Genomic DNA, 21,956 nt, shown 5'->3' on the forward strand with positions numbered 1-21,956 from the left:
CTCATCATAGTTTTTCTGCGTGCCATGGCTGCGTGCAAAGTTTTGTGTAGTGTGTCTCTCTCTCTCTGTCCCCCTCTCTGTCTGTCTGTCTCTCTGTCCCTACCTCACTCGCGGCTGTGACCGCTGTAGAGGAAAACTTTCGTGTTGTCTCTTTGTGTCTCTGTCCCTCTCTCCATGTCCATGTGTGTCTTTCTGAAGCTTGTAGATCTGTTAAAACACCATCCAAAAGATGGTGTGGCTTTCTCTCCCTCACTCGCTCGTGGTTGTGACCGCTGCGCTGTGTAGATGGCCTGTGTGCTCTGCAGGGGGAGGGGCTGCTGGCAGTACATCTGATCTACAAGGCAACAGCATGTCGACGCACGAAGCGTTGTTAGCTTGTAGATCTGAGGGGGGGGGGGTGAGCTGCATAGACCAAGGCAGCGCTTGTTTCTGTGTGCAGGGGAACGAAGGTGCTGAGGTTTTGTGGCAGATGATGATGATTGGCTGTTAAAAGAACCCTCCGGAAGTAAATTGCAGCTGGCGAAGTGATTTGCATAAGTATTGGCATAATGCGTTTGTTATTGATTGTACATCCTGCAAGTACAGTAACGGTGTGGGAAGCAGGTATGCTGGGAGGCAGAATATTGAGGAATTTTTGTGAAAAGTTTGGAGTTAGTTGGGCCATGGGTCTGCTTGGACGCCCTCCACATGCAATCATGTGGACTCCATGAGTTTGGTTGTCAATTATTGTGGGAGGATACTACATTACCTCCATTCTATGAAGAAGTTTGTTCACCTTACAAGCTGGTTTCCTTTTAAGTCTGGCTTTCAAGATATAATAATAATGTATTGTAGATAAAGCCAACTTTTGTTTAAATCATGAAAAACTATTGATCACAACATTAACTATTATATTGTCACTGTCGGGCGGAAACCTAATACTCCATATTTCAACTTACCTTTTTTAGTGCATTCATTTCTTTCTACTTCATCATACAAGAGTGTCACAGAGAATTAATGAAAATAGCCGACATGTTCCCGACGTGTTGTGAGCTTGTAATAAGGGTAATAATAATAATAATAATAATAATAATAATAATAATAATAATAATAATAGTAATAATAATAATAATAATAATAATAATAATAATAATAATAATAATAATACTAATAATAATAATAATACAGGAACAGTTTTGGACTTGACATATGCAATATGATATGACACAATATTCCTACAGTATGTTAAAGTTACAACAATTTTGGGTTCTGACTCACAGGTAGAGAAACACTGCCTTATAAAGGCTATAGTTTTACGTGATGTTAATTTTATGCTTTTACTTTGTAGGAACTCTGGACACTTCAACTCATCGTGGACATGACCAGACAGCTGTCAATCAGCCAAGTGGTCAGGTAATTATTTTTCAAACAACCAAATCCAGTGACTTGTGTTTGGTAATATGACTTTAGCTGATATCACATCTTTCTTGGACCAAAAATGTATATTCACTCACTGTATATGCAAGCTGTCACATTTCTACTTCAATCTACCTCCACATTATACTGTATTTCCATGTATTGGTAACAATGTCCAATGTTTTCTAATGGCTTTTGGTAATATTCATTGATATTATATATGTGTATATGTATGAATGTGTGTGAAAGTAGATGTCATGTACTGTATGTCACAAAAAATAAATAAAAAATATTTGAAAAAAAAAAAAAAAATCATTGATATTACTAACATCAATGGAGAGATTTTAAATTTCTCCTCACATAATTGAAAGATACATTGAAAATAAGAACAACATAATATCTAAATATCAGTTTATCATTTTGAATTTATATCAAAGGTGCAGCAATTTTTTTGTTCAAATAAGTGTGAAATAGTTTTATTTTGTGATAGTAATCATTGCTATAGGCTTGAGAGTTTGTTCAGTAACAGGGATCTCCCCGTCTCACCAGCTTTATAGTTAACATAAAATACATTTTCAAGTCGGTTTTTATCCAATCAGGACAGAGAACTGGTACAGGATAAACAAATTGAAACTGATGACACAAAGAAATGAGCAGATACAATTTGAACTGGAACACTATACAATTGAAGCTGATCAATGGGTACTCTCTCCTGAGTGGATAAAACTGTCAACCCACCTGGCTATTTTAAGAGCCAGAGAGACCCCTGTTATTGTCTACCTCTTCTTGTTCTTTCTGCATGTGATGACAGTGGTTTAGGATTGTGTGTATAGCACTGCTGTAGGCTAGAATTATGCGCCTGGGAGTATGAAAAGGCACGGGAGATGGTGTTTGTATCACCAGTCAATCAAAGATTGTAATTGTAAATGTAGGCTAAGTGTCAGGTTTCTATTGGCTCACGCTCGCTGTGTGAGTCCTTTGTGAGGAAGTAAGAACTTGGCACCATGCTCAAAATTGGCATAAACATATTTCTGCTATTGTTAGTGTGGCCTCTCACCTGGGACTAGTTAAAGGGTCTACACCATGAAAATCACTTTTTTCTTGTTTTTTTGTATTTTTTGGGGTCCCCAGTGTCTCTTGTACCCAAAAAAATGTTTTTTTTTTTAAATTCAGTCATTCCTTCTCATTTCATGGATTTCCAGAATGGGCGTGTCTGAACAGGCGATCTCAGAATGGATCTCAGAGTGTAGCATGGAATGGCCTTCCTCTACATAATAGGGATTGTGCTACATTTCCATCTTTTAAATTCAATGTGAAAAGATGGTTGCTTGAAAACCAAAGCTGCAACCATTTGTGATCATATTTTAGTTTTTTTTTAGGCTATGTGATGTAATGTAATTGTATTTCACCGTTTGTCTGTTTTCTGATGTTATTGTTTTTCTGTTTTTCTGTTTTGTGTGAGGACTGCGGATGAAAATTAGCATCTTTGCTAAATCCGGTGTATTTACGTTCATGTGACGTTCATTAATATGCTCTGTCCTGTCTAAATAAACAAATAAAGTAAAGTAAAAGTAATGTTTCTGATGTCACAAACATTAATGATGGCAAACCCAATGTTAAATGAAAAGTGCCCGAATCGCTCCCCTAAGTGGGGGTCTACGAACAAATACTTCGGGCTCGGATTTTGGCTCTGCCCCCCGGAAGTGGGTGAAACAGGCACCTCAAACACTTGGTGGAATTGTTCAAAGTGTTTTTTTTTCGATTTTGTATTTTTCTTAGATGCTTCTTTTTATGCAGAATTTTTCCATTTTTTTTTCCTTTTTAATAAATTTTTTTAATATTTTTTTTATTAACAGACAGAATTGCTCAGTAGCCCCCCCCTGCCCAAGAGGACGTTTTGGTATTGCAGCTGAAAGTGCTGTATAAGCCAGAGACAATTGACTTGGGATGAGTATATCTGAGTGATGATTTAGGCTCAAACCTTTTGAAAAAGGTTTGAGGGACATACACCATATGATATTAAATATCAAATATATTTTTTTAAATTCATAGTGTAGATCCTTTAATAGGACAAATTGTAAAACATAGTTGACAATCATAGATTCAGAAACCTCACTTGCTGGAATGACTTCAGATTGAGGGTATGTTTGTGTTCATTCAGCAGAATGTATATCTGAGATTGGCTAGTGCCAGTCCATAGCCGGACGGGATGCTTATCCCATAGCCTGGAAGAATGATTGATTGAAATGAATAATTTTGAAATATGATTCTGATTGGCCTAGTATTTCAAACGCACGCACGCACGCATGCACGCACACGCGCACACACACACACACACACACACACACACACACACACACACACACACACACACACACACACACACACACACACACACACACACACACACACACACACACACACACACACACACACACCCACACACAGACGTGAAGTCAGTGTGCTTCAGTACCTCTGGTTGGTGTCCTTAGCAAGGCACTGAACCCATAACTGTTCCTGGCAGGACACTGTTCCATAGCTTTCTCCTGCTGACAGTTAGGATGGTTAAATGCAGAGGACTTTATTCAGGGTGTGTGCAAATGTATTTGACCAATGAAACGTTCCCTGTTCCTTCCTCTATATATTTGTCAGACCACAGGTCCAGACTCCACCTATCAGAGTCTCCAACCAGCCACTTTGAAGCAGGATACATATGATGCCGTGACACCATCTACAGTACAACCTCATAAGTATGACAGCATAATCACAATTTTATTGATTATTGTTGTATTGGTGTAATTGGTTGAATAGTGCCTCTCTTTCACTCTACTGTCATACTGCTTGTGCTCTCATCTCCTTCCAGGAAGAGACAGCAGCATGGAGGTCCACACACCACAGGTCCAGACTCCACCTATCAGAGTCTCCAACCAGCCACTATGAATCAGGATACATATGATGCCGTGACACCATCTACAGCACAACCTCATAAGTATGATAACCTTATGAATCAATCAGTCAAACTATATTTTCACATCACAGTTAAAAGGCAAAAGTGGATGAAATTCTTATTTGTGTAGGCTCTAACGGTTGCAGTTAGAGTAAAAGTAAAAGTAGGGAAAAGAGTAGCAGCATGTTTAAAAATCAGTGCTGTGGGTGAAAAGGCACTGTAAATACTGTAAAGGAGCATCAAGTCTTAAACACAGATCGTTGTGCATGATTAAAGGCAATGCGACAGGCCTTACCACTTTATTGATTATTGTTGTCTTGGTTGAATGATGCATCTCTTTCTACTCTACTGTCATACTGCTTGTGCTCTCGTCTCCTTCCAGGAAGAGACAGCAGCATGGAGGTCCACACACCACAGGTCCAGACTCCACCTATCAGAGTCTCCAACCATCCACTATGAATCAGGATACATATGATGTCATGATACCATCTACAGCAGAACCTCATAAGTATGACCTCATAATCACCACTTTTCCACAATTGATTGGTTGAATTGTGTTTGATTGAATATTGATTGAATATTTTATTTGGCAAAAATGTAAAACAGCACAGTTACATTTAAAATACTTGCAGTCTTGTTTCCATTTAAGTCCTTGGTATTCAATTCATGGTCATATATAGTGGCACCAACAGTTCAAATATCAACACAAAAGTACAGGAAAAAAAAGAACATTATATGTACAAACAAAAACAAAAAATACAGAGAAAAGGAAAATACTATATGTACAATCAATGGGGGGGGGGGGGTGAGAGTCAAAGCAAAAAGGGGGGGGGTCTTCTGTCTAACGGGAAAATGGTACTACCTCCTTTGTTGGTTGTGTGATGCTCCTATTGTTACTGGTTGTGTTCTCGTCTCCTTTCAGGAAGAGACAGCAGCGTGGACGACGTTAGGGGGAGGAGCTTCACCTGGTTGCTGCTCTGGACAGATCATTTAGATCCCAGCTCTGTATGTTTTGTCTCTCCCATGTGCTCCCGGTTTTGTTAGATTTATCATTCAACTGGTCTTTATTTTCCATTCATCCGCATGCTCCCCCTACATACTAGGTTACAAGGTTGTCTTTTCTACGTAAGGGAACATGTATTTATCTTCCGCTCCTCAGATGTTGTAGCTACATTGTAGATATTATAGCTACATCACTGATTTGTATTGATTTGGTAAAACATTTTTTTTTATTAATAAACAGTTTTCTTTGGACTGACTGTTTTAAACAAAAACAATGACTTTTGATAGGAACAATAGTTTTCTTTATAATGCAGTATATATATGCTCCCAGTGGTTGTCAAATATTTGTACAAGGACTCCCAAACTGATACATATAGAGCTGTGGACCCCATAGAGAAGATCTTACGTGTTAGATTAGATTTAGTACAGAATTCTACAACTGTCTAGACTGTAGGTGGGGAGAGTGAAATGAAGTATAGTCATTCTTACAGTATTCTCTCATTGGATTACCTTCTAGCTGGTGAAATTATAATGACATTAACCACTTTCAACCTGTCCTCTCTATTTTGTGCATGCCATAGAGACATTTATCAATCTAAGCTCACAAGGTTTCATATAGTGACACCTTGTGAGCTTGTAGATTGGTTATTTTGCTATTTTTTAAATAGTCCTCATTTTGCTGGGGACCTCCTGGAATAGCGTGGCACTCGGTGCTGTGCCATGAGCTTGTATATCTGCTATTTTTGAATAGCCAATGAAATCTTTGAAGTATTTTTGAAAACTCTTGAAAATGTGTGCAAATCTTTGAATATAATATATATATATTATTTTTTTAACTGAGCTTGTATTATCTGCTATTTTTGAATAGCCAAAGAAATCTTAATATGACACCGATGCGTTCCCGGTCTAAAAGGGTTAAAGGGGAATTTCACTTTCAAACACTACTACTACTTAGGTTTTGTGTGCACACAGAATAAGAATACAATAAGTGTAAATCAGTGGGTAAAATGTGTTTTCGTGTAAACTCCATAATTTTGTTGTTTTCCAGGAAAGAAAGAAAATAAGGAGGGGTGGTCTGATATAATGAATATCAAGTATCTAAATATTGATCCAAGCAACTTAAAAACACAAAAGCCAGAGTAGACATTAAAATGACAAAAAGTGTTACTCCTTTAAATGCATTACTGGAGGACTGCATGCATGGCTTTGAGGCTCATCTCAATCCACTCACAGCACACAAAGGGAGGTGTATGCTCCCAGTCATTACACTCTCACTTGTGCTGTTAGCAGAAACACACATATAACATAAATGAATAAATAAGATAATACAGAACAATATGACACATTCATCTTCATAACACATTCCGAAAAATAATTAAACAACAATAAAACTATTGCACCAAATATTTTGCCTCTAGGCATGCTGGGGAGTCCCCCTTAGCCCACTGTGGGCCTCTCAAAGATGTACGCATAAGCTACACATCCTGTTGATACCAGCATTAAGTTGTAGGCTACACATTTAAAGGTGGTCTGTCAAAGGCAGAGATATGACCAACCAACCACAGTGAGCTGCTTCCTGTGACTTTTCCTGTTGTTTGCAAGGCATTGACATGGAAACCACATACCACACTCAGCAAGCAGACAAAAGATCACACATACTAACAGGGTGTTCAGAGTAAAATGTTGAGCATTGTATATGCTGTTTTCTTATAGCTGAATAAAACATGTTTTTTTAATTGCACTAATGGGAACAATGGACTTTGATTTGAATTGAATAAATTCAAATGAAATGAAATTGAGTTGTGAAATGTCTGTCAAAGATCAACTCATGTTGCTCATTGCAGTCATGATACAATACATTGAACGTTTGTGTTCATTCAGCAGAATGATGTGCATTGCGAAAAATATAAAAAAGCATGTCTAAGTTACAGTTACAGTTTACTTTTATTTTCAGCTTTGTGTTGTTATACCTGTAGGTTGAGATGTGAAATGCTACGTATCTGTCAGGTTGTTGTTGGCCCACACTTCCTTTGAGAGTGTGTTGCAACAGGAAGTAAGAATTTGACACCACACCAGCCAGCTCCGTTCCGGTAGCAACGATAAGACATCCGGTTTTTGAGCTAGCAACAATAAGGTTTCCGGTTGCCTTCAAAATAAGATAACAAATTTGTAATGTTTTTTAAAAGACTCAAATCTATTTTAAAAATACATTTATGATGAATGTCTTTTAAATGGCGCATACTAGAACACTTCTAAGTGTCAATTTTCTTTTTAAAGACACAATGTATTTTTAAAAATATATTTATGATGTATGTCTTTTTAAATGGCTTATACTAGATCACTTCCAAGTGCTAGGTTGTTCCTGATTTAAACTGGCTATTGATCCCCATTAAATGTGCACTTAGCACAATTTCTGATCCTGTTTTGCACTTTAACTGGATATTCATTTGTGATTGTTACATATGTATTGTTTTTGTATTGTTTGTCCATTATTGTAATGATGCTGCCTCTAGGCCAGCCAGGTCACTCTTGGAAAATTATCATGGGGGGGGGGGGGTTTATAAAGTTGATCTCACCTATTGAAAAACTAAAATACAATACAAATAAGAATGTATTCAGAAAAATGTACACAAAATGTGTGCGTGTGTGTGTGTGTGTGTGTGTGTGTGTGTGTGTGTGTGTGTGTGCGCGCGTGCGTGCGTGCGTGCGTGCGTGCGAGCGAGCGAGCGGTCGAGCGAGTGAGTGTGTGTGTGTTTGTGAGAACTGCTCCATAACTGAGCGCCCCTGAACTTGATAGAAAATTGATACAGACCAGTAGTACAGAATGTTGGTGAACATTGAGAGATAATTTGTAAAAAAAAAAAAAAAAAAAAAAAGTGGCAGGCCGTTTTTTTTTTAAAGTGCCGTTTTCAGACAACAGTGGACACTGGACAGGCGCCGGCGGACACTGCCGACACTTCTGACATACGCACGCGTGCGGGGACACCTCCCCTACAACGCCACACTCTCGGATAAGCCCGAGAGGTGTAAAAAAAAGTGTGGCGGACCTTCCAGTGAGGTCAGAGGTCAGAAAAGTGCCGTTTTCAGACAACAGTAAAATAATACAGACATAAAATAAAAGAATACAGACAGGCTTTGAAAGTTTAAAAAAATACCTTTTAATTACTCTTTACTAATAAAACAGTGTACAAATTATCAAAAACAGAATAAATATAAATACAATTTCCAATATTTGTTTTTAAACATTGCCAATTGTCTTAAGGTGGACTGAGAGGCTACTGTAGTAGTTTAGTAGTCACAGATTTGATCAATTTACCAAATGTGTGTGCGTTAATAACAGAAAACATTATTCAAACACAATCATCATGCAAAACTGTAAAAATGTGGAAGTGCAAACCACACTCAAAAGTATAAAATGGTACTGCGTGCAACGTACCTAAGTGTAAAGATCACTCAAATGTATAATAAACGGGTACAACATGCAATGTACCAACATGCAAACATCACTCAAATGTATAAAAAAGTATAACATGCAATATACTGAAGTGCAAACATCACTCAAAAGTGCAACACAGCAAACTTAAAGTGCAAACATTGTACACACACACACACACACACACACACACACACACACAAATTGATCAATAGATAGATGTACGTATATAAAGCAAAACCAGCTCAGTCCAAACATTGCATATTCCTGTGCTCTAATGTTTGTTTTTAGATGATCACAGTAAGCACAAAGACAAAAGAAAAAAAGAAAAAAACATTTGATTAAATCAAAACCTAAAGGAAAAAAAGGAAGACCAAAATGACGTTCCCTCCTGGTGTCTTGGGAACATGTCAGTTCTGGTCCCTCGCATCCTCCATTTGTGACGTTCTCCTACAACAGACACAACAGAGCCTTTTAGGTAGTTTGTCCAAGATACAGTAAATCACAGTACATGCTTTAACTTTGTACTCAGATAAATATCTTTTTGCCTGACAACTCATGCATAACACAATCTCGCTTTTTCACGGTGGCTTTTGAAAGTGTTGAGGCTCACATCAAACAGAACAGCTTTGGAAAACAAACAAGTGAAAATACCACAGCTGCTGCCGTCAGTTTGTTCTATGAAATTGGGACAACTGTGATAACACTCATATCTAAATGTAATACCCATACCTCTACCATACAATGCAAAGTACTGTAATGCTAAGTACCTTTGCAGTGGAAAAAATGCCTTAACCAGGTCTTGCTCATGCACACGTAGTGAATCCATTATCACAACATCTAATACTATAACATCACCATTCACTGTCTTTTTGGTGAAATCTACCGCGATGGCTCCCCAATGGGACTTATTTGCGTTGACGGGCAATATCACCAACTCGTAGTTCCACCAATTGCGTGATGCTCGTGGTACATCTGGGAGGACACTGATGTCATCACACCAAAAACTCTGTAACTGTTGGCTTACAAAAGTGCTGGGACAAATATATGCATTTTTTTTTCTTTCAACACTCGAAAGCAAGAGCTTATGGTACTCATCGATCATCTTATCACTCAGCCACTCGTTATTCTCCACAGCTGCCTTTGGAATGGATCTCACTTTTCTAGCCCTTGTCTGCTTGTGTTGTTTGCATCTGTCTGTGCATTTATGTTTTTGTTCGACCTGCTGAAAGTTGATTAGTTTCACACTATTAGTTTTCTCGTATGACACGACAAAGCAACTAGCTGTGGTCAGTATTTTTAGCATCAGCTCAAAGGTATAGCCTGCTGTGTCATTGGATGCATTTGTCATGATATGCCATTGCTGGTCTTTACAGATGTACAATGACACTATGGTGAATCATTTTGGTGGTACAGACAGGAGAGAGTGAACGTTTTGGGAATTTCTGCACCAGATCTTAGCAGGAGAAGTAAAGTCTGTGGGCTGTGAATTACTTGATAGGTTGATAAGGTTAAGTCCTGCTTACATGTTTCACATTGGTCAAGTTGAGCAGAACATATTTTTGCAACTGTGTCCAAGATGCCTTTTTGTGACACTTCAAGTGGCTGCACTATGAGTTCTGACATGTTCTTTCTAGATGGTACGGCCTGGTCACCACATTGAGTGCAAATATAGCGACCAAGACTTTTAAGGCAAAGCAGGTCATTTCCAAGGAAATTAGCCCCAAGTGTGTCATTCACAAAGCTGTTTAATATTGGTAATGGTATGGCTTCACACATATTGTGATTTGGTCTTTCATTGCAAAAAAAAGGGCAGTTTTCAGACACTAGTGTATGCAATTTGGACACAGGACAGGAGACGGTGCTTAGTGCCAGCACTTCTGAGGTAGGGGAGGTGTCCCCGCACGTGTGCGTATGTCAGAAGTGTCGGCAGTGTCCGCCGGCGCCTGTCCAGTGTCCACTGTTGTCTGAAAACGGCACTTTTCTGACCTCTGACCTCACTGGACGGTCCGCCACACTTTTTTTTACACCTCTCGGGCTTATCCGAGAGTGTGGCGTTGTAGGGGAGGTGTCCCCGCACGTGTGCGTATGTCAGAAGTGTCGGCAGTGTCCACCGGCGCCTGTCCAGTGTCCACTGTTGTCTGAAAATGGCACTTTTCTGACCTCTGACCTCACTGGACGGTCCGCCACACTTTTTTTTACACCTCCCGGGCTTATCCGAGAGTGTGGCGTTGTAGGGGAGGTGTCCCCGCACGCGTGCGTATGTCAGAAGTGTCGGCAGTGTCCGCCGGCGCCTGTCCAGTGTCCACTGTTGTCTGAAAATTGCACTTTTCTGACCTCTGACCTCACTGGACGGTCCGCCACACTTTTTTTTACACCTCCTGGGCTTATCCGAGAGTGTGGCGTTGTAGGGGAGGTGTCCCCGCACGCGTGCGTATGTCAGAAGTGTCGGCAGTGTCCGCCGGCGCCTGTCCAGTGTCCACTGTTGTCAATATATAGATTTTGATATCTCTTATAGATTTTACAATCAGGAGAAGGACATACAATTAAATCATATGTAAATACACTCCACAAACATGATACAAAAATGTCCTGCATTTTGACTGTAGTAGGCTACAAACAGATTTAAATTGACTTTTAGAATTCTGTAGTTCCAGGTTTAGTTGGATCTACTTCAATGAGTGTTAATGAAAACACAGGACTAGTGGTTGTAAGTTTATACGTTTAAACTTTACAATAACAAAGTGTAAACAATGACTTTGTGACTTTGAATAGGGTGATATTTGGCGGTTTCTTCAGAAGCTATAAATAGACAGTGCTGTCTATAACATCAACTAGCAGTTTAGCATTTAACTGAAATTGTCATTTTGATGTAGGCAAGCAGAGAGAAAATGGCAAAATGAAAAACTACATGTCTCACTAGAGATCTTACGGGGCCGCGCCCAAGTTCTTTTTAATGTTTTTAATTCCCTCATAAATCCCCGCACTGTGGTGCAGCCTCTAATAATAATAAAAAATACATCTTGAAATTCTCAAATTTCAGGCCCATTTCCCAGTTGTCCTTCCTGTCTAAGGTCCTGGAGAAGACAGTTTATGCACAACTGCAACTCACGGCATCCACAAAAAGTTCCAGTCCGGTTTTGTTAGATTTATTAACTGAACCTTCACACCATAAGGGTAAATCATAGATGACAGGTACTTGGTTCAGATGGTTCTATAGAGTGAGAGGAAAATCCCTTGAAATAATTGCTACACAGGTGATTACAATTGTGGTTAAATCGAAATGATTTTATTATCCTTAAACTAAGTATACAATTATTTATGAGCCTACAAACTATTAGAATGAATTATCAAACAAACAATAAAGATACTACACCAGATATATATTACATCGGAGCTCCGAGATACACGCCTCTCAAGCAGGTCGAGAAGTTTGTAATAACATAAGATTTTTCTCATCAAGCTTTTATATCTCTGGCATAAAGATTAAAATAAAAATCATCAACAGGAGTCGCTGTTGATCCATCGTAGGGGATTGAGCATGCGGCCCCTAATCCCATGCCGTCTCGCGACCCATCGTTGGGGCGGGCAAAGGCCCCCTCCCTGTGTGTTCATTCTCTCATGGCTGCTCCGGGCTGCAAGATGACCTTGGCTCCTCCAGGGCACCTGTGGAATGCACCCTCCCTAAAACTCCTCTCTTCTCTACTGTGCTTATTAGATAACATTATATCAAGACCTCTTTAAACTATGATCTCATCTCCTGCTCTGATAAACAGTTTTTTTTAATATAAGGGTATATTGACGCAGTTATACTAACACTCAACACTATTAGACCTACAAATTAAAATATACACAGTATAAAGGTCTATATATCAATGTGTGGCCTAAGTGATCAGAATATTTGAACTTAGAGCAGTTATATGTGTAAATACCAGGATATAAACATGAGCCACTATAAAAAATGTCAAAACATCATATGACCATTTGTGTTAGTTCCCCCTTTTTTACTCTTGTAAACTCCTACATTTATGCAGTTTTCTACAGACACATTTATCATACTTATAGACTTAAAATCTAATTTTCCTAACAGTCCCCCTTTTCCACCTCCCATAGTGGTAGGTGGAATCTAGAAGGGAAATTAGAAGGACCTACACCTAGATTTACAGTGTTGTGTCACAAGTTGCAAATGGGTCGTCATGTGTGTCTGGGTTAGATTTAGGTTAGGCACGGCATTCTGTAGGTGCTACAATGAAAAAATTGTGATTAAAACACACATTCTCCCATGCCACTACCAACTGAGAACAGCCAAAACCCCAAAGGACTGCCCCAGTGTCCCCCTTAGCTGACTGGCTGGGGAGGAAACAAAACAGACAGACAGGCCACAACATAAAGCAAGCATAGCATAACAAACACAGATTATGCTGGATTCTGGGTATACCTCCTGTCCGTTTCTCCTGTGTCTGTTAGAAAAATAGAGGCTTTCAATGTAATTAGGGTCTGTACACTTTGTAATACATTTTCTACACATTTTGCTCAGGTCCAGGGGCGTCCCCCTTTTTGACCTAAAAATAGCTGGTCCGTGACTTTTTCGATCTGTGGTTAGTTCATCTGGGGAATGATCAATCACTTAAGTTAACAGATGACAGTACAACAGTTAATACAATCGCAATACTTCCCCCAACGCCAACTTTGAATTACTGAAACTATTGTTATATTGTTTTGGGCTGCACTTCCATCATATCTGACCAAACCATTTTTAGAATGTATTCACTCTCAACTAAACATGCCCCGCACCATCTGCCGCTCGTTAAAAAAACATTCCTTGTTCTTATCATATATTTTATTATTATTTATGTTCCTTCTAACATTCACTCCTAACCCACAAGACAATGAGATACTTTAAATTTACTTATTGTCATATTTCTAACATTCTCACATTCCGCACTTACTTATTGAACTTACTAGATGCCATTTAAGTCTTCAAACACTTTCCAACATTTAAGAAGCATTTAAACACTTCTAATTTATTCCATACTATACTCTGTTGATTTAGTACTCTTCTAATTCTGAACTTTTAATAAAAATACACTAAACTAAACTAAACTTCTCTGTCTGTTCAATCACACCACTTACATACAGGCCGTGGCAGTCAAATCACCCTCTTGGCCTCCTTAGCTCTTTTACTTCTAAACATCACATACAGAAGCTCTCCCTCCTCTCTTTCTCTCTCAAGCCCTCTGATAACATTCTTTTTTCCATTCAACGGCCCTCATTTAATATTTTAACAAACTTTCTTCTCCTATTGTTCCAAACTTCACCTCCACTACGCCTACTTACTTAATTACTACATACACTTGTAATCTTTGGTCAGGGTGCCAGTCAGTGTATAGTGTGAGTTTTCTATGTACAACAATGTCTCTGCCATGGTCGTATACTACAGTACTGTATGTGTGGTTATATATGGTTTGTCTTAAATTTTCCATTGTAACACTTAAATGTGATGAATGTCGCAATGCTTGTTAAAACCTGGACCTGTCTCTCTCCCCCTTTTTCTGAAAAAAGGACAACGTAATCTCCTTTTTCAGAAACATACAAATAAAAGGGTGTTGTGAATAAAACCAATTCTGCCCTACTTTGCCATTTAATACTTTAATTACCAACTTGCCAGAGGAAAATTTGCTTTCACATGCATTGGGGCTTGAGACCCTGGTATGACATCTTCCAGTGGCCCGGTCACGTGACACACTCCTCCACACTCCTCCTGCCGGAAGACAGACGCAAAACAGTTTATGTTTCCCTGAGCACCCCCAAAATGCTCATTCGATATAGTTCTCTCTCCTGCACGTGTCGCATGTGCATTGCAAACAATCCAGTAGCATCGTTTACATCCCAGGTCGCATAGACTGACCCCTTCACGCCTGTAATGTCTCGTCCAATAGCTGCAGACAGTGTCACTTCATGTGAAAAAGCAAATTGTCCAGACCATAAACATCGTGGACCCCTCGGATGTGAACGCAATTATCCTCAGCAGGGTTATGTACTTTGAAAAATGGCAGTTATAATAATTTGGCAGTTAGCAGTATTATCATCATTATTATTTATTCCTCTTAAACTTTTGCTTATCATGTGTGTGAAACGTATGGTTTCGCATGTGTACTGCAGCAGCTAAGCAATGTCATGTATGTTGTGTGTGACCGTGCTTTCACTCTGACCCCTATCATACCCTATCATACTCTCTTCTATTCGACTTTTCTCTGCCCTCTATGCTGGTCCTGCTTAACCCTGTAACCTTCCTTTCCTGCCTTAACACCTTGCTTCCCCTATAACTAGTCTGTTCTATTCTGCCTCATTTAAGATTGTTGCTGGCTATGACCACCCTGCCGGCAGTCACCGTGTGTTCGCTGCCGTCTGGGTTGTGTGCAATCACGGGCAAAGTGTCCCATATCATTGCAGTTAAAACATCTGACCTGAGACATGTCACGTGGATCCCTATAACCCCCTCTTCCTCCACCATATCCTCCTCTTCCTCCACCCTTATAGTACCCATGGTTGCTATTTTGCTGTTGTAACCGCATTTGTTGCAATAATAACATCTGTTGCATTTGCTCAAATGAAAACATGGGCGTGGTCTGTGTGTTCGGCGCCTGAGGTTGTGATGTGGGAGCTACCTGTACCACTGGCTGTGTAGGCACTGTGTTAAGATCAGGTGCATTCTTTTTGGCATTCTTTTTGGTTGTACTAATCTGTTGTTCTACTTGTTGTATTTGTAATCTGAGAAGCCTTTTTTTCATATCAGCAATTGTCGCCATGTCAACTGTTTTACAGCAGGGGACTAAGGTACTGCTATTTTTACCACTCCCTAGTAAATGGCAGTATTTCAGTATTTCTCATACAACTGTCCTTCCGCAGTAATTTGTAACAAAGCGGCTGGATGTGGCACTTAATATGATTCTCACTGAAAATGCCAATTTTTATGATCCCCCACGTTACAATCTATATAAGATAAAGCATGAGACTACTCAGTGAAACACATTATAGCAGTGATTTATTACTGGGGATTTCTCTGCCTGCCCTGTGTGTGTGAGAATGTGGGAGTGTCATGTGGCGGCACCACTACTCAAATTCTGTGTCCCTTTTTCATTCTAAATTTCTCAGGGAGTTTCAAAAAATGCTCAAAAACTCTCACTCATTTGTGCCTTATGTCAGGTACCAATGACAAATATTTGGCCCATGAAAATTACTCAACACTTCTTGAAAATATGTTTTCAAATACAATTCACTAGAAGCACCAAAAACACACATAAAAAAATAGCGCAATGAACTGTAGTATATTATACAATGATTTAACAGTGAACTAGAAAGAGATAGACAGAAGAGATGCGACAATTAATAGATTGTCGCGAGCACACACCACCCCCAAATACTTTTTCCCCAAAACAAACTTACAGCGCGGCGCGCTATAAGGAAACCCACCCATACAATAAATGTCAAGACTATATCCGTTATATGTCGGCAGTTATATCACTGTTAATCTCTCGGCAGCTATAAACTGTAATGTCTCGGCAGCTATATCGCTGTTAACATCTCGGCAGCTATAAACTGTAATGTGTCGGCAGCTATATCGCTGTTATATCTCGGCAGCTATAAACTGTAATGTGTCGGCAGCTATATCGCTGTTATATCTCGGCAGCTACGAACTGTAATGTGTCGGCAGCTATATCGCTGTTATATCTCGGCAGCTATGAACTGTAATGTGTCGGCAGCTATATCGCTGTTATATCTCGGCAGTCCTAAACTGTAATACCTGATATTAACCGCACTTTGTGTGACAACGTAGATACTGGATCAAGGTACATGCTGCACTCGTGCGGTAAAATCTGGTAATCTCTCTACTGTTAATACCCATAAATAATAGTCTCCCGTCAAACTTCCTGAGTCCGATTTTGCACAGTTAAAACACACAGCTTAATGACAATTCATTCAAATTTGGTTATAAATCAATGTCCTACAATCGCTAAATTTAAATCAATGCTTTGGGATTACGACAATTGCTTATCTCAGTCAAACAAACTCAGGTTAGAGTAATCAATCACTGAATTCGTCGAAACAGGCTTCAGCAAGCCTTATCTTTCACCCCGGGGCAAGTTTGCTCAAACCGAGACAAGAAAGCCGAGACCGGTTACTGGAATGATGTCCAGACGGTCAACCTGCCAAAGGATTTCCCTCCACAGAACCATAAGGGTTTCAAGGCACCAATTTGTTAGATTTATTAACTGAACCTTCACACCATAAGGGTAAATCATAGATGACAGGTACTTGGTTCAGATGGTTCTATAGAGTGAGAGGAAAATCCCTTGAAATAATTGCTACACAGGTGATTACAATTGTGGTTAAATCGAAATGATTTTATTATCCTTAAACTAAGTATACAATTATTTATGAGCCTACAAACTATTAGAATGAATTATCAAACAAACAATAAAGATACTACACCAGATATATATTACATCGGAGCTCCGAGATACACGCCTCTCAAGCAGGTCGAGAAGTTTGTAATAACATAAGATTTTTCTCATCAAGCTTTTATATCTCTGGCATAAAGATTAAAATAAAAATCATCAACAGGAGTCGCTGTTGATCCATCGTAGGGGATTGAGCATGCGGCCCCTAATCCCATGCCGTCTCGCGACCCATCGTTGGGGCGGGCAAAGGCCCCCTCCCTGTGTGTTCATTCTCTCATGGCTGCTCCGGGCTGCAAGATGACCTTGGCTCCTCCAGGGCACCTGTGGAATGCACCCTCCCTAAAACTCCTCTCTTCTCTACTGTGCTTATTAGATAACATTATATCAAGACCTCTTTAAACTATGATCTCATCTCCTGCTCTGATAAACAGTTTTTGGGCGGTGAAACCGCCCCTATAAGTGAGATTTGGAAAAATGTACATTTTCCTGCGCTGTGATCTGGGCCCAGGAAATTAGTAGAATTATCCTGCGCTGTGATTGGCCAATCACAGCCTATTCAGGACTGTGATTGGCCAGTGTCACATGACACATGTGCATAGCCCTATATAAGCAACCATAACTTGAAAAAAAACAAAATTTGGTTTTTTTCAAGTTATGGTTTTGTCCATCATAAAGAGTGTTTCAATAAATGTATTTATCCTTTGTACATGATTGATCGACTCCATTCAGTATTGTGATTAGCTAGCAAGACACCGCCCACTTCACACAGGGTGTGATTTTTATTTTTAATATAAGGGTATATTGACGCAGTTATACTAACACTCAACACTATTAGACCTACAAATTAAAATATACACAGTATAAAGGTCTATATATCAATGTGTGGCCTAAGTGATCAGAATATTTGAACTTAGAGCAGTTATATGTGTAAATACCAGGATATAAACATGAGCCACTATAAAAAATGTCAAAACATCATATGACCATTTGTGTTAGTTCCCCCTTTTTTACTCCTGTAAACTCCTACATTTATGCAGTTTTCTACAGACACATTTATCATACTTATAGACTTAAAATCTAATTTTCCTAACAGTTTTAAACCAGGTCACAGCACGGAAACGGCACTCTTAAGGGTTTTTATTGACCTCCTTTTAACTGTGGACTCCAGCGGTTCTGGTTCTACTTGACCTGACGGCCGCAGCCGAATTGGGGAATTTTCATCAACTAAGGCCCTTCTCTGCCCTGAGGAGTCCCCCAAGGTTCAATCGTGGTCCCCATCGTCTTTTTATTATACATACTGCCCCTAAGCGAAATCTTAACCAAACACAACATATATTTTCACTGCTTTGCCGACGACATCAAAATTAAGCTGCCCCTCAAGCCAAAAGACAAAAACCTAGACTATAATCCACTACAGCTACTACAGGACTGCCTGGCAGACATTCAATCTTGGATGGGCTCAAATGTTCTCAATCTCAATGATAGCAAGACAGAAATGATAATTTTCGGCCTCGACTCTCCCATCCCTCCCCCTAACATCCTTCATCCCCTTAGCCCCTACACACACTCCTCTGTAAAAAATCTTGGTGTCACTTCAAACTGGACAAACAGGTTAGCTCTGTTGTTAAAAACAACTTTTTTCATCTCAGACTTTTAGCCAAGATCAACCCCACCTCTCTCAAAATGACCTCGAGAGGGTTATCCATGCTATTATTTAATCCAGATTGGATTACTGTAATTCTCCATATGTCGGCATCAATCAATCGCTGCTGAGGCGCTTGCAGCTGATCCAGAACGCCGCTGCGCGTCTCCTCACTTGGACAAAGAAGCGAGACCACATCACTCCAGTCTTGGCCTCACTCCATTGTCCGCTTCCGAATTGATTTTAAGATTTGAATGTTTGTTTATAAAATTCGAAATGGGTTGGCACCCCCGTCCCTTGCTGATCTCGTTTCCAACCACTCTCCAACTAGAGCCTTGAGGTCGGCCGACCAGCTGCTGCTGGAGCACCCACGGAAAAAAACAGGGGTGACCCCCAGGCTCTGGAATAATTCGCCCATTCGCATCAAAGCGGCCCAGTCGCTACTTTTAAATCGTTACTAAAGCCTAATTTCCTCTCCCTGGCCTTAGCTGATGTAGCCCTGTCTTTCCCTGACTGGCGCTAATGTTTGTTTTTGTTGTCTCTGCCAGGCCAAAAGGCCATGTTTTGCACCCTGTCTGTCCGTCCGTTCGTGTGTGTGTGTGTGTGTCCGTCCGTCCGTGTGTCATTCTTTCTGTCTGTGTACAGCTAATCCCCGGCACCGTTGGCTTGATCGCAGCGAAACTGTGCACACACACTCCCTGGATGCCACAGCAGAACCTCTGCCCCAAATCTTTCAAACGTTCCAGTTATAGCTCCACCAAGAGGCCGCTTTTTCAAAACACATTTTTTGACAGTACTCCTCCTTTTGTCCAAACATCACTTTGTATGCACACTCCCTAGAGGTCAAGGTAAAACCTTTGCCCTGCATTTTTCACATCTGCCTTTTATAGCGCCCCCAGGAGGCCGACTTAAGTAAAACATTTTTTTAAAGTATTAAGCCTTCAGATTTTATCCAAATCCAAAATTATTATTATTATATATTATTACGGGGCCAGAGCTCAGCTCTGGACCTGTTTTAATATTGCCTGTATTCTTCTGTTTCTGCCACTTTTCGCAGTTCTGGCTGAACCGTGCTGTCGCTTTTTACGAAACTCGGCCATATGGTAGATGGTCATGAAAAACTATCAAGAAATACATCTCACAATATTTCGTCAAAAGGTGGCGCTATAGCACTCAATTGAAAATGCCAACTTTGAACAGGTACAACTCATGCCCTGTTTGACCTACAGCCATGAAACTTGGATACACATATGCGTCTCTTCATGCTGAACAACTTTCACCCTCTGACTTTTGACCTCTGACCTTTAGATCTCCCACCATTTTGAATTATATGAAAAACAGTTAAAACCTCCTCCTGGGATTCTTGAGTAATCTGCACGAAACGTTTTACACATGAACTTTGGACCTATGCCGACAAACCTGTGCAAAAGATTTTCCATAAGTGAAAAAATGAAGCTTTAATGAGCCAATGAATATTGCAGTTTTATGGCAATTATTCATCTGCCCCTAACACATACATGCAGACTCACATTTCTTTGAAACTTTGCGTTAATGTTGAGGGTCATTCCAAATATTACTGAAACCAATCTTACTCCAATTGGTCAAAGGGGGGCGCTATAGTGATTTTTTGAAAGTGCAAACTTTAAACAGGCAAAAGTCATGCCTCGTTTGGCCGACAGCCATTAAACCTGCTTACACATGTGCCTTGACTCATGAGGAACACATGTATCACGTTGACCAGTAAGCTCCGCCCTTAGATTGTCCGCAATTTTGAGCAGTTTGAAAAACCAACCCGATCTCCAGAGAACTAGTATACATTGCACGGATCCAGTGCACTTCATTCCGTGGATAGTCACCTAGAAACCCCGAAATTCCGTGCATATGTACATCTCTCCCTTTGTGACAAAACCATTTCGGAGGCGCGCAGTCTCAAGGGAATTGTCGCCACGTAAGGGGCCACCGAGCGAGCTAAAGCGAGCGAGTTGCCGTCCCGAACGTTGCGACATTCCCTTGTGCCTACTCAGCGCCGTTTGAGTTATGTACCGATAGGCACAGAATCGTAAATTTTGTTGTGGGGACTGCTCTGCTTCCGGGTTTTTCCGGGTTGCGACTGGTTACGCCCACCGAGGGACTTGCCGTACATATGCACGCAATTTCGGGGTTTCTAGGCGACTATCCACGGAATGAAGTGCACTGGATCCGTGCAATGTATACTAGTTCTCTGGAGATCAGGCTGGAAAAACACTTAAACCCAGGATTTTCCAGCTATTTGCGTGAAACTGTATCATCTGTGTGATCTCCTTTTTCACAGGTTCTTGTCTGTTGGTCCAATGGCTTCTCCCTTAAACGTGTGCCTCACAACCTGAAGGTTGCCAGTTTAAGCCTCACTTGATGCAGACTTCATTAAAGTTGCATTGCACACAACATGATTGTGTCAATTAATACATGTGCAAATGTTAAGCATAACCTGAAATACTTATTTGAGAGGGTATGTTTTTGCAATGTATGACATACTTCATTCTGAAAATAGCCGATCTACAATCTCAAAACTTTTCAGATAGCAACGTGTTTCTGAGCTTGTAGATCGGCTGCTTTCACTGGTTCACTTTTATCTTCAACAGACAACCTCAGCCTGGACAAAGCTATAGCACTATAGGTAATGTTGCAGCCCGTCAATCCGAAGGTTGAGGATTCGATTCCTGTTAATGGCAATAGGTTTACACGTCCAATCAATCCATTCTGCTTCCATCTCTCTCTCTCTTCAATCTATTATGTTTCCATGTCTCTCTCTCTTCAATCTATTCCTTTTCCATGTCTCTCTCTCCGCCCTTAGATTGTCCGCAATTTTGAGCAGTTTGAAAAACACTTAAACCCATGATTTTTCAGTTATTTGCCTGAAATGGTATCATCTGTTTGACCTCCGTTTTCACTGGATCAGGTCTGTTGGTCCAATGGCTTCCTGTCAATCCGAAGGTTGAGGGTTCGATTCCTGTTAATGGCAATAGGTTGAGATGTCCAATCAATCCATTCTGCTTCCATCTCTCTCTCTCTCTTCAATCTATTATGTTTCCATGT

General features: G+C 40.2%; 2 protein-coding genes across 4 annotated transcripts in view; both read left to right on the top strand.

Annotated features, from left to right (window-relative positions):
• Positions 1-21,956, top strand: part of LOC308097952 (uncharacterized protein) — a 54,153-nt gene that overhangs the window by 14,086 nt on the left and 18,111 nt on the right. The window lies entirely within an intron of this gene.
• Positions 1-21,956, top strand: part of LOC308097948 (uncharacterized protein) — a 33,748-nt gene that overhangs the window by 3,532 nt on the left and 8,260 nt on the right. The window contains exons 5-9 of one of the 3 annotated variants that reach the window (XM_080446111.1): positions 1,328-1,392; positions 4,048-4,145; positions 4,259-4,384; positions 4,725-4,850; positions 5,265-5,601. In XM_080446111.1, coding sequence (XP_080302237.1) covers positions 1,328-1,392; positions 4,048-4,145; positions 4,259-4,384; positions 4,725-4,850; positions 5,265-5,292 — 443 coding nt within the window. In that variant the 3' untranslated portion in view covers positions 5,293-5,601. Of the gene's footprint in view, positions 1-1,327; positions 1,393-4,047; positions 4,146-4,258; positions 4,385-4,724; positions 4,851-5,264; positions 5,602-21,956 lie in introns of those variants that run through there. The other 2 variants (XM_080446112.1, XM_080446113.1) reach the window with 2 other exon arrangements.

Source organism: Gymnoscopelus braueri (assembly GCF_963280865.1).
Source record: "Gymnoscopelus braueri genome assembly, chromosome: 13".
NCBI lineage: Eukaryota > Metazoa > Chordata > Actinopteri > Myctophiformes > Myctophidae > Gymnoscopelus > Gymnoscopelus braueri.